At 43.7% G+C, this 13,155-nt stretch overlaps 1 protein-coding gene across 2 annotated transcripts in view; it reads left to right on the forward strand.

Annotated features, from left to right (window-relative positions):
* The window catches only part of LOC146189263 (uncharacterized), an 88,999-nt gene that overhangs the window by 4,440 nt on the left and 71,404 nt on the right, over positions 1-13,155 (forward strand). For both annotated transcript variants that reach the window (XM_084603236.1, XM_084603235.1), the window contains exon 3: positions 2,668-2,835. In XM_084603236.1, the coding sequence (XP_084459362.1) occupies positions 2,668-2,835 (168 nt within the window). The remainder of the gene's footprint in view (positions 1-2,667; positions 2,836-13,155) is intronic.

Below are 13,155 nucleotides of genomic sequence, written 5' to 3' on the forward strand. Positions count from 1 at the left end.
GAATCAAGAGAAGTGCAATCTGTGTTCAGTTCTACGATGGATTCAATAGTTATGCCTTCAGGTTGAAATCATGTGCTGTCTTTTATTCTGTCTAGGCATAGGGAGAACGGTTTTGATAACTGCGCACAAACTGGCTATAATTCAGCCGCTCAGTTTCAATGATAATAGGTGTGGTTAGGGAAAGGTTTAACACTAAGAGGTTTGAAAAGTAGGTTATAAAATTTCTTCATCGCGTAGGCATCGCACTTGAGTTATTTAATAACCCCCTGGAAATAAACTGCGTTAATACGATCAAACCGTCCGCTTTTGTTCGTTATGCTGCTTTGCTTTTCATGTTTCAAACCGCAATATGTATAAGCTATGCAGTACCTAATTCCTTCATTCTAGTCGCTTAATATTGAACGTTAGATTTTTTCACCCCTACCTCATACTTAAAATTTAAAAACCGCCATTATCTCAGGAACTCCTCTTCGACCAAGAAAATGACGTGTGACTAGTAACTAATAAGCTTTTGTAGGGTGACTTAATACTGACCAAAGAGCATGATGGTGTAACCAATTAGACAAAGCTACGAGACGGCTTAGCAATAACTAACAATCCTGCTACTGTTAAAAGCATGCGCCATGAGCATTGTGTAAGCGGCAATTCGAAAGAATTGAAGTAGTATCCTATCCGCAGTAGCCAGCATGTAGTGCGCGAGAGACACGCACCATCATCCAGATGACAGTTGCGTGGCGATTAGAAGCTTCGATCGGGCGATTCAGGCATGCACTGGAATGCACAAGGCCACTAGCTCCCGGCTACCGATAGTGGCTAGCACAGGTCTTCCATGTCATCAAAACGTCTTGTAAATGCTGCAGTAGCGACGACGACACTATGGAGGCCCATTGAACATGATGTGGGAATAAACGCCAATTTGCTGATAAAAATGGGCACAGTAACGTACTCATAATATCGAGTACACTATTTTCAACACTATTGATGTTGGTGTAGATGGACCTTGCATGCCGTCAAAAGGAAACTGTCAACATTTAAAAAGCCGATGGTTGTTCGCACTGAGGTCCAGTACGCATCACCAGGACCATAAGATCTAGTTACCTTGCCGAGGGCCCAAAAATAGTTTAGCAGGGGGCGGGCAGCAAACATGCCTCCCCACCCCCCTCTTCATTCAGATCCATATGACACTTAAATGCTAACGCCGATGAGATGACAAAAGTTTAGGAAGTTCAAATGTACAAACAACGTCGTTCGCAGAGACAAAAAAAAAGATGTGCTCACCGTGCGATAGTCTTCAAGCCCTCCGCAGTCGAGGTCTACATTGTCCACCAAATACCGAAAAAATAAAAGATGATACCTAACATGCGCGCCCGTTCGCACGACTGCAAGAGACTCGCTGATGATATGCACGTCTGCGGGAATTCTATGACAATGCATTTCTTTTGGAGCAATTAGGGGCAGATACCGACAAAGCAGCATGTACTTCAAAAATGGAGGAACTCAAGCGTTCTCCGTTAAACTGCAAGGTATAGTATGATGTTACAGGTGTATGTTTGGAAACGCACTGTTCTGGTGCCCGGCGTTCCTTTTTTGAGGAAGGCAATGTACAGCCAAGAGGAACAGCTCAAATGCCAGAACAAACGAAAGGAGAGATCGGGCAATATTGAGGAATGCCGCGATTTGCAAAAAAATGCTGATCGATTTGACGACCCACAAGAAACAATCAGCTGTAAATGTTCTTATATATTCCCTTAATTAAAAGAACCAACGATGGTGGGAAATCAAAGGTTTCAAGGCTGTGATGAATGCACCAATGCAATTTTAATTAAATCCGGCAAGCTAAGCTAGTTTTCTTACTGCATACTGCCAATTTACATTACCTTTTCAAAACTCTGATATGCACTTTGCGTCTTGCGTACAACTATAGGGTGCATTTTAGTCACACTTCCCATCTACAAATGTAAAATATTTTTTGATGTCTTCGAAGCAAAACACTTCAGGTGGGAATACTGGAGAAAAATTCTTATCCTTTAGTTAAGCTTTTTATCAAGAAATTATTTGCTATTCTTACTTATTTATGTTCTGCCCTATGTAAATATACTTTTACTTAGAGTTAGCGTCAAGTTCGAGATGGGAAGCACAGATATTTGTATTTTATTTTTTGTGTTCCACTTGTCCCCTATATTGCACACATTTAGCTCCGGAACCTCAACCTAGCTTCATGCTCTCGCAGGAATAGTTCATTCACATATAAAACGAAATATTCAGATGGTAGCATAAGCATAGTGCCTTTTGCGGCACCTTGCCTTCTATCTATCTCATTTTCAACATTCAAAGCAACTAATTTTTTTTATACATATGATTGGTGAAGAAAAAGGCTTTTTTTTATTTTGAGGAAACTGAAATACACACAGCCTTTCCATAGTTCACAGGTAAACCAAACTGTCTCAGAGAAAATAATGCCTGCAATTATTATCGTTGTAAAATCTATCTAAATGAGCTGGACTCTGATATCTTTGTGCAGTGTATTCACAAACTTCCTCCTCTGTACACAAGGAGGCTATGCCGAGAGCAACCCATTTAACCCATAACATTCTTTGTGGGTTCATTTTTAGGTCTGTGTTTAGAGCTAGTGCAAAGGATGCTATAATGTATGTTGTTATTTTTCAGCGTGTAAACAGGGTACAAAAACGTATTACTGCTGGTGGGGAGGAATTATGGAAAACAGGTGTCCAGGTGTAGATATGCTGCTGTGTGCCCAGTACACAATTCGGTGCGCCTGCGATGCCCACCATTCCCGAGGCGCAAATGGCTACTGCGTTCCGACTGCTCAATGTGGTATTTGGCTCTTCATTTTTACTCAGTATTGTTTGCACTTTATTTCCTTAGAGACGTATCTGCAGATATTTAACAGGTATTACGATGTAAAACAAAATCGATGTATTCTTTATAATAAATCAACATTCTAACACCTTGCGGCAAGGGTCTGCTTGGCTACACCTAACTCTATTCTAACATAGTTGTTTCTCTGATCTATTATATATGTCGTAATTATATTTAATGGAGTCAAAAGGAGTGGTAGTTTTGTTAGAAAACTAGCATCCCTTCTACAGACAAAACAATGACACTTACCAGAGCGGGGTAATCAAATTCGTTGCACGCTAAAATAAACGTCTGAATTTTGTGTCGCAATAAATTTTTCATTCGAAAACAAATGACGAAACTTACATACGAAATGTCCAACGTACATTATTTCAGGTAGAAAGTGTTAGTACCCGAGCTTTTCAATCTTCAGATGACAGAGCCGCAAATATTTATCACCTCATTCGGCAAAATGTTTTGCGCTTTGGTCATGTGATATAACCAATGTGCGTATTTTAATAAAATAGATATTTCAATTTAAAGACGTGCGAACACTGCAGAATACGTTATGCTGGTGCATTGGGCAGCAAGAAGGATATTATATCCTTGGCAGAATTGTATAGCTAGGTGGCGTATCAGAATAAATTATTGATTCAACTTTTCTGCAGTTAACCGAGTGGTAAAATTAGGCTCAAATGTGAGAATGATGTTAAAAACAACGTAACAAATTTGCTGCGTTTCATTAAGTAACGGCCTTAAAGTTATTGGATATGAAAAACATGGATTTAACCACCTGTCGTCATTTCTTCGAGATTAAATAAAAAGGGACCCTCTTTGATTTTTACCTGCTAGCATTGTACATTTTACCAAATGGAAACCTGTTTCCCAGCTTAGGGAGTGCAGTGCAATAATTAACTGCGCCCTGTAGCAGAAAGTTAAAAACGTCTATGAGAACTTATAAGAACACAGGAACCCCGAACGATGTTGGTTCTGTGGGCTAACGTAACAACAATGTTTGAGTAACAGTGCATTATGGGAAGATCAAGCGTCTGCGCGGTTTGGCCGGTGCATCAATACCACTGCTAGAAACGCTCAGTCGACCTCTGGCTTAGGTGCGCTCCAGTCTAATTCCAGCAGGTATTATTATCAATTTTCAAATTCTTCTTATTGGCAAGTTAGTCTTCGACTCTATTTTAAGATTGCTAATCTGGCCATACCACCGTACTGCGCAAAATTGTTCAAAGGTCCCTGCGGAAAATATTCGAACTATAGGAAATCGGAACAAAACACAATACAAATGGATCATCTTGGGTGGGCCACAAGTAAATGCACCCAGACGAAGGACAAATTAGGTCTTGTTTGGAAAATGTTTTCCTCAAAACCTGTCCCGGCAGCTTGACTCTTGGAATACGTGGACAAAAAAGCTTGTAACTGTAACTGTAACTGTCGTTGGCGTCAATGTCGTCAATGGCGCAAAATGCGTCCAATCCTCGAGCTTGCAGAGATATGATGGTATGCGCTGGTGGTACTGTCGATGAGGTTGTGTCGGATGGTATAACTATAACACAAAACAGATTACCGTTTAGTTCTGAAATCGAGGCTGAGGTCATTGAGCAGTAACTACACCTTTTCTAAATATTTCGATCCCATTACTGAGAAGTAGGCAGTGGACTTCACCTTCTAGATTACAATCCAAAAAACACCCTAGCGTCAGCACCCCCTGAAGGCAATACACGGCGCCGGAATACTCAACTTATGGTAGCCCGGCAGAATACATTGAGAGTAATTATTCTATGAGTGTGTGCCAAAGAGGCAAGTACATCTGACCTTGCGAAGTGCATGAAATAAGCCTTCCCTGCCTGTTATATATAGTGAAATTGATTTGTCTGCTACCCGTCGTCCTTTTCAATGGCCAGTGTTAGATGCGAAGTGCAAGGAACCCATCCTGCTCTGCTGCCAACCTTTGGACAGCAGCAATGATTTCTGTGCAATTGTGAAGGCCAGTTGTGCTCACTACATCCGATAGCTTGGTGGTGGCAACTCTTTGGTTATACTTAGGCTGGACCATCGAAAAGCCGTCTTAGCTTGTGGCACGTGACAAAATGATTTAAAATACAAAGCGATCGCCTTCTGGCACGGCGGGGTACACCACCTGAGTACTGATGCGGGTGATCCACTCCCCTCAGATATCAGGTTGTGGTGTGGAGAGGGCGTATAAATGATAGCTGGGCCATGAAGGCACCTTGGAAAACGACTATTGTAAGCCGCATGGCTGAAATATTTCTGTTTCAGCCCACCGAAATAGAGGCACAGTAGTTTCTGAGGTAAAAGCCACCCAGGGACAATGAGTAGCGGTTAGTAGGCCATCGCGCCTTACGCAATACCCGTTTCTTATTTTGTAGTTCAGACAGTCTAGCTTCCCCTGCTTATTTTTGGTAGATGACGAGAAAATTCGTGGTAAACGGTTATCATACAGGGGATGGAAATCTTGTATGGTCGGGCGTCCACGGAGAAGCACCAACTAGGGACGAAAGTATGGCATTGACGTTATTAATTAAGGTGCCACAATACTCAAATGCTGCTGTCTAAGAACAGAAAAATCACCTCGGTGTGTTACTAGCAGCAGGAAGAGAGTCTCCTGGAATCAAAACAAAGAATATCTGAGCTTCTGCGCGCTCTTGTCCTAGCTTGTTGGTGTCAACACCTTAGCGCTTTATACTTCCCGCACCAGCTTGCTCTTGCTCACCACCTTTAGTGTGAAGAACCCGATGTTTATGCAGTTCTAAGCCATTGCTTTCTGTCTGGCGGCTCAGCGAACAATGCTTTACTTCACAGATTAGGGCTAATTGTTTGCAACCGACATCTTCTATATTAGTGTTGCAAAACTTCAACACATCCAATGGTGTTTTATTACCCTAGTGTACCGAGTGAAGGTTAAAATATGGCCTTTTTATTTTTGGTCATTATCGGCGTATAGGCACTAGGTACTTCCTTGAACCTATGAGTAGTCTTTCTTCGATGACGCCTGCTGATACTTTCCCGAGCTGCTAAATATCCACTCCGTCTTGTCTATGCTTCGCGTCGTGGCAATCCTGTCGACTGCGCCAGCAGAGCTCGTTGTTGGTGCAACAGTAGGCAGGCGACTTTTCGTAATGAAGTTTGAAAGTGTATGTAAATATCTGTACAGCGCATTTAAAACTGCGAGATTAAACCAATCACGGTTAGCCCAGCTCACCCCTTACAATTCAAGGAAGTGATTGCATGTCGCAAAACATCAGCTTCGTGTTCCTTCCGCCAGCGAGACAACAAACTAGGGTTTCCTTGACCGCATTGGTGTAGGCAGGCCTCGCCCCTCCCTCTTTTCTCATTGCTTTTTATAACCTCTGGAAATAAAGGAGTTAATGAAGCCCCTCCATGATAACAAACTCGAGATGAAACAGATCATACTCTGCCTCGAGGTTTGCGCATAGTCTTGACCAAGTGCAGCAAATGAAGCACAGAAAAAGTCTCTCTCTCCCCTTCCGGTCTTACGTTACTGATTGCTCAGACTGTGCACCGCCTACTTCATAATGTCAATACAATTAAAATGGGGATATGTCAATTGCCGCGAGCCGACAGGAGCTTAGAAAGCCACCATATCTAAAGGAACAGGGTACCTGACTAATCACATCAGACCCCGACGTTGCGATACCGTTGGCTGCTAATAATCGGGCAGGGCTCTAAATAAGCACCTTGAGGCGGTCAGTAGTTTTAGGACAAAATGAGACTTGCCTCTTTGGGAGCGAAACGAAATATGTCAAGTTTTAATAATGGAAGCAGGGAGGGCGTTGAACCCATCACACTTTGGGGCGGATTGATTGCGTCCATGGACACATTGAAGCGTTTCCGGCTCAAAGTGTTCTAACATTGAAAAGAGTACGCGGGCATAAAGCATAGTGGCCTTACAGGGGCGAGGCCTAAATCTACATGCCCACTTATACCCCTCAAGGGTCAATGTTAGTATTTTCTAGGCGGCAGCATTCAAGGCGAGCACGACGTGCTTTGTGTTTTCACTGTTTTCTTTAGATGCCATATTAAACTGGCCAATATGTGTAGAATGCATTTCAAGCTTTAAACTAACATCAGGTGACAGACATTCCCCCTAAATGATGGCTTGAAATGTTTATTTGCATCTCTGCGTGCAATAGTGTTTAGAAAGGAAGAGCGAGATGTACCCCGGTATATACTCGTAAAGCGGCACTGTTATATCTGCATATTTGTTGACTATACTGCAGAAGTGTTAGTTGCAAGTCATAAAGATGTAACATATAGTGATTGTATAAATGTCGTTAGTGTGTGGTTTGTCTAAAAGAGGCATCAGGGGGATGACGCTACGAATTACATGAATAATGGGTTATCCTATATAATAGGATAAGCCATTCCATATAATAGGATAACGGCATTCCTGAGTGGTAAACCAAAGCACGACCCATAAAAGACCCACTGTGGCGTCCCACTGGCTCACAAGATTTGACTGCTTTTGTTTGAAAAAAGAGAACACGCATGCATATTGCATATTTCCTGAAATACCCGACAAGATGCGAAGTGGGGAGAAGGTAGTGATATCCTTTTCCATTCGCATCACTGTCAAAGCGGAGCAATAGGGCTTTTGTATGGTAAGCCCAATTTGAGCTATCGGATATTTCTGCTTAAAGAGCACATTCGCGTTGCATATGTCTGATAGTGCCCCACAAGGAACCGAGGTGCGCAATCTATGGTATCTCCGCAATGGTAATAGTTTTCGTTACCTCTGCATCAATATACTCCATTACGAGCCGATGGGTTTCGGTTTACCAATATCGGGCAGCTTGCTGGCTGCCACAATGTTCATTTCTTAGCAGCCGACCGCACTTTGGTTCACGGTGGATGGCGATATAGTCACAGCGGCAAGATGTAATGTGATGCAGCCACCTCTAACTGCTCTCCGCCAGTGTTACATAGTTCACATGTTTCAGCAATGTCTTGCGTGGGCAGCGTGTCGCTTCAATGCGCGAGGAAGGTAGGAGTAGGCTCCTTGGATGGGAAAGGAACTGCACGAAGTTTTCATGGCCAGTTAGGGTGGTGGTGAAAACGTTTAATAAAATGTAAAGTTACATGAAGGTTGCTCTGGGGTCAGGCTTAGTGCCCTTCCCCTCACAAACACTAGGTGGAATCATTAGTATGGGACCCCAGTGGCTTCCGCTGCCGCTATTGCTCGTTTGACCAAGGCCTTTGGGCTTTCAGGTCCGAGCAGGCGAGTAGGGTCGCCTCCCAGTCCTCCCCTGTGGTGTTTTAGTTAGGTGCAAAAGCAGGGTTGAAGGGGCACGCCCACACCATCTGGAAAAGGTCCGAGGATATTTCACCGCAGTGCGGGCACTCCCCGGAGAAGGCCCTGTCAAAGTGTTTAAGTGACGCCGGGCGCATAATAGTATTCGTTAGGAGGCGAAGAAACACGCGTTCTTCCGCTCTTGTTAACCCTTTACACGGGTAGGGGTAAATATTGTGTCTGTTTTGGTACAGCTGCGTAATTTCTCTGAAAGTGTAGGCTGGTGTGAATTCTTCTAAAGAGGGAGGAGACGAGGTTGCCCGGTTAGAAGGCGCGCGGGTGGCGGCATCTGCTGCCTCATTTCGTCCTAGCTAAGAATGGGCCGGAGCCCAGACTATGAAGGACGGGATGGACTTTCCGCGTACGAGCTGTTTGGCGGTAGTCGGTAGGCCAGGTCCGCGCTGTTCTTTAGTAGCCGGTAGGCCAGGTACGGGACCCAGCCCTGTTGAAAGTTCCTACACGCCCCTCGCGAGCTCACTAGGACTGTTTTGGAATCATAGTGTGTTGCTGCTAACGCCATGGCGACCTCCTTTGCGTGCGTTACGCTTCGGGCTTTAAATGTGAGCCCGTTTACCATTTTGGACTCTTGGATCAATGCCGCCGCGTACCACCCTCCTTGGTGCGGGCCGGACGCGTCCACATAGTGCACTCCGTGTTTCCCTTCGTAGTGATGAGCTAAGGCCTCTGCCCTGGCCATGCGCCTACCCTCGTGGTCGTCTTTGGACATATTAGCGGGGAGTGGTTTTACGTGCAGGGCGTATCGCCACTCCTGGGGAAGCCTGACTCTTTCCTCGGTTACAGTCGTGTGTTGTATGTGTAGACGGGTTAATAGGCGTTGCCCCGACGGTGTCTGCGATAGTCGCGTGTATTGGCTCGTGAGGTGGGCTTCTCTCAGCTCCTCGAACGAGTTCGTCATACCCAAACCTTGGAGTCTCAGGTTCGACGTGGTTATAGTCAGGTCGAGCGCCTTCTTCGCTAATTTGCGCGTGATCACCTCGATGGTGTTCTCGTCGTGTTTTTTGAGGTGGAGATAGGGGGTCGAGTACAGTATTCTGCTTGTTACAAAGGCACTGGCCAGTCGTTGAGCATCTTTGCTTCTCAGTCCCACTTTCTTGTTTGAGACTCTGCTGACCATTCGGCCCACCTGGTCTCCCACCTGTTTAGATTGTCGAGCGTAGTCGTCGCTAGCTTACGCTGGTGAATGAAAAGGCCCAGTGCTCTAATTTCCTTTTTCTCGGGTATTGGCTCTGATCCAAGTTGCAATTCTATCTTGTCTATGCATTTTTTGGAGGGACGAATATGGACGAATTCGGATTTTTTTGGTGAGCACTGAAGGCCGCATTTTTTCGCGTACTTATTCACAGCGGTGGCTGCCTCCTGCAAGCTGGCCTCCATTTCTCCGAGAGAGCCCCGCGTGGCCCATATGGAGATGTCGTCCGCGTATAGCGCTAACTGCACACCCGAGACTTTCTCCAGGTGGACCGGGAGATTTTTCATTGCCATATTGAAAAGCAGCGGGGATAGCACCGCTCCCTGTGGTGTACCTCTCGTGCCTAATAGAAAGGGACAGTGGTCTGCGTTCTGGATCCTCACGTAGGCCTGTTGTCTGTCTGAGAGGAAGCGTTTTATATATATACTTGAATGCGTTTTGTCCACACCCCGTCTCCGAAAGGTGTGTCAGGATGGCCTCGTGCGTCACATTATTGAATGCTCCCTTCAGATCTAGGGCCAGCCCTATCTCATCCCCATTCGGATGTTCTATCGGATTTAATATTTCTCTTCTAAGCTGTTGCAGGACGTCCTGAGCCGAGTGATTTGTCCTGAAGCCATACATCGAGTCGGTGAAGACTCGCTTATTTTCAACATACTCGGAAAGTCTGTCTCTGACCATTGTTTCCATCAATTTGCCCACGCATGACGTGAGAGAAATGGGCCTGAGGTTGTCCGTATCTATTGCTTTGCCTGCCTTTGGGATGAGAGTTATGAGTGCCGTCTTCCATTCGGTGGGAAAAAGAACTTCGCCCGTCCAGATCGAATTGAAGTGTTCTAGAAGGGATTGGTACGCGTGCTCTGGTAGGTTTGCTAGGAGTTTTACCGTGATCCCATCCCTTCCTGGCGCGGTCCCGCTTTTCATTTTTGCTAGGGCTGCTTCGAGCTCGTATAGTTTGAAAGGTTCATCTAGCTCAACATTTTCGTCTCCACTATACCTGTAAGCGTCTCCCCTTGGGTCTTGGGTCATGCTCAAGTACTGGTCTCGGAGCTTCAGCGCCAGCTGGGCCGTATTTCCTTGAAACGCATGTTTTGCTCTATGCAGGTGTTTCTGCGACTCGGTGCGCGTCTGGTTTGGATCTATGAGAGCTCGGAAGAGACGCCATTTTAGACGGAAGAACAAATAACTGCTCACTCTTCCTTATGACGCAAGTCATAAGTGGCATGTGAGCTAAGATGGGTTGTGAAGCATACAATCGGAAAAAAAGGGCTCTGTATCCCATCCGATGGTATTATGGCAGCACCAATCAAAGCGGTTTCTAATATTCTATCTGAAGAGTTATGCCACTTAACTAATCAGGTGTTATCTACAGGAATATTTCCAGATAAAATGAAAATGGCTAAAGTCATAGTTCTACACAAAGGGGGTGCCGTCGATTGTATCAGTAACTATCGCCCAATATCAGTCCTCCCACTGTTTTCCAAGATAGTATAAAAAGTAATTAATCTAAGGCTAACTAAGCACTTGACTGAAAATGCCTTGCTCTCTGCAGCCCAGTATGGTTTCCAGAGAGGTAAGTCAACTGAATCTGCTCTATTATTCATTAAAGATAAGATAGCACATAATATAGACATGCAGTTGTGTACTATAGGAACTTTTTTGGATTTCAACAAAGCTTTCGACTCAATTAAGCATGAAATACATTTTGAAAAACTGCCACACTACGGAATAAGAGGTGTCGCACTTCAACTGCTCCAAAGCTACTTGTCAAACCGTTCTCAGTTTGTCGTTATAAATGATTTTGCCTCGGATCCTGAATTCATAAAATACGGTGTTCCTCAAGGTTCCATCCTAGGCCCTCTATTATTTCTTTTATATATAAATGATATAATTTCTATCCCTGGAACTTCCAATATTTTGCTCTATGCCGATGACACGAGCGCCTTTTTTTCCTCGCCAAGCTTACCCTCCCTAGTGTCTGCAGCTAACAAATGGCTTGAAGATCTGTCGAGTTGGCTTTGTGCAAACCAGGTGATGTTAAATGTTAATAAAACAAAATATATACATTTTTCCGCTGTCAATAAACCAATAAATAAAAATATCACACTTTCGTTCCAATCTGTCTCCTTAGAACGTGTTTCAGTGCATAAGTATTTAGGTGTTCTATTTCATGAAAACCTCCGCTGGTCTTATCATGTAGACTTTGTATCCAGCAAAACAGCCCGATACATAGGCATACTGAATAAATTTCGCCCGCTTCTGCCAATGCACTTGAGGAAGTAACTATATTTTTCCACTGTCCAGTCTCGTGTTCAGTACTGCCTGTTGGTATGGGGAGTGGGTACAAAAACCAACATGGAAAAGATTTATATTTTGCAAGAGAAAGGCCTTCGGTTTATTCACAACCTGTCTAAATATGATTCTGCGTCTGCATACTTTAAACTAAGTAATATATTAAGTATTACAGCCCTCTATAAACAACGACTATCCGAATTTATATACCGACAATACAAAACAGACAGTAATGCGTTTTTAACTACGTTTATCAACACTGATCCACATTACGTCCTTAGAAATGTGAACTTTATAAAACCTCGCATAAGGACCGGGTATGGTATGCAGTTAATTCACTGGCAAATCCCTAACCTCTTGAACTGCTATCCTGACATATTTTGTCTACTTGAAGAATCATCCTCCTTGTTAACATTCAAAATAAAATTAAGATGTACCATTTGGAACATACGTGATTATTTGTTTCCTATTTCCGTTGTGTAATACCAATTACTGTTGACACTGTTACCTTGATGTATGTTACAGATTGAATTTTATGTATTTTGCCACTGGTTTGTGTTCGTATTACATTCTCACATATGACTGACTATTTTGTGCTGCTCTGTGCCTGCTGCGTTGTGTTGCACATGTCTTTGTGGTGCCGATGGCCCCGTCAGGTGACTTGTACGTCACCTTTAGCCTCGGTCCCACGGCAAAAATTGTATTTTTGCTACAAAGTGCAATAAATAAAAAAAATAAAATGTTTGGCAGTTTTGGACTAGAAACGCATGTAAAGAATTTTAAGCTTATTTCTCAACCACACACGAAAGAACTGAATTGCAACTTTCGCATCGACAAATATGGTCCAATGATACTAGTCAATTCGAAAGATATGCGCTTCTGTTGAAGATACTGATCCTTAGATATTGATCCCAATACTGCACGTGTGCTTCATGAGGTCTTCAAACAACTTGTTCGCTCAAAAGTTTTCCTGTTGTCACCGTATCTGAGGAATTTCGGTTGCGTTGCTCATTGAACAGCATCGTGTATCTCAGTTGAGCCGACGCCCAATATAGTTTGAAAGCCGCCCGTATCAATACTTGTGTAGCATCGATAACGATACGGATGCTGATTAAATATTTTCTTGTGTAAGCTCCTTTAGAATGAATAATACTTTGCATGCATACCGGTGATTTCAATTCAATACTTTTTGTGGCTAGAAAAAAATGCAACATACGAAACCTCTATGCCGTGGCTTCTTTGAAGCCAACGCTCGGTCGCATATAAGACATGGCAATCCGGATCACGTGTCGGCATACCTGCATGTTAGCTGAGAGTGGAAATTTTTTCTAGAATAAATCAAGTTGGATGTGACTGTCCATATATACGGCATTTCTCAAATATTTCTGAGCATTTTTCTAAGCATGTCTGCATTTGCAACGCATAGAAAAATGACACCACACCTGCGTTC

Source organism: Amblyomma maculatum, chromosome 5 (assembly GCF_055883805.1).
Source record: "Amblyomma maculatum isolate TAMU_Amacu chromosome 5, ASM5588380v1, whole genome shotgun sequence".
In the NCBI taxonomy this organism is placed as follows: domain Eukaryota; kingdom Metazoa; phylum Arthropoda; class Arachnida; order Ixodida; family Ixodidae; genus Amblyomma; species Amblyomma maculatum.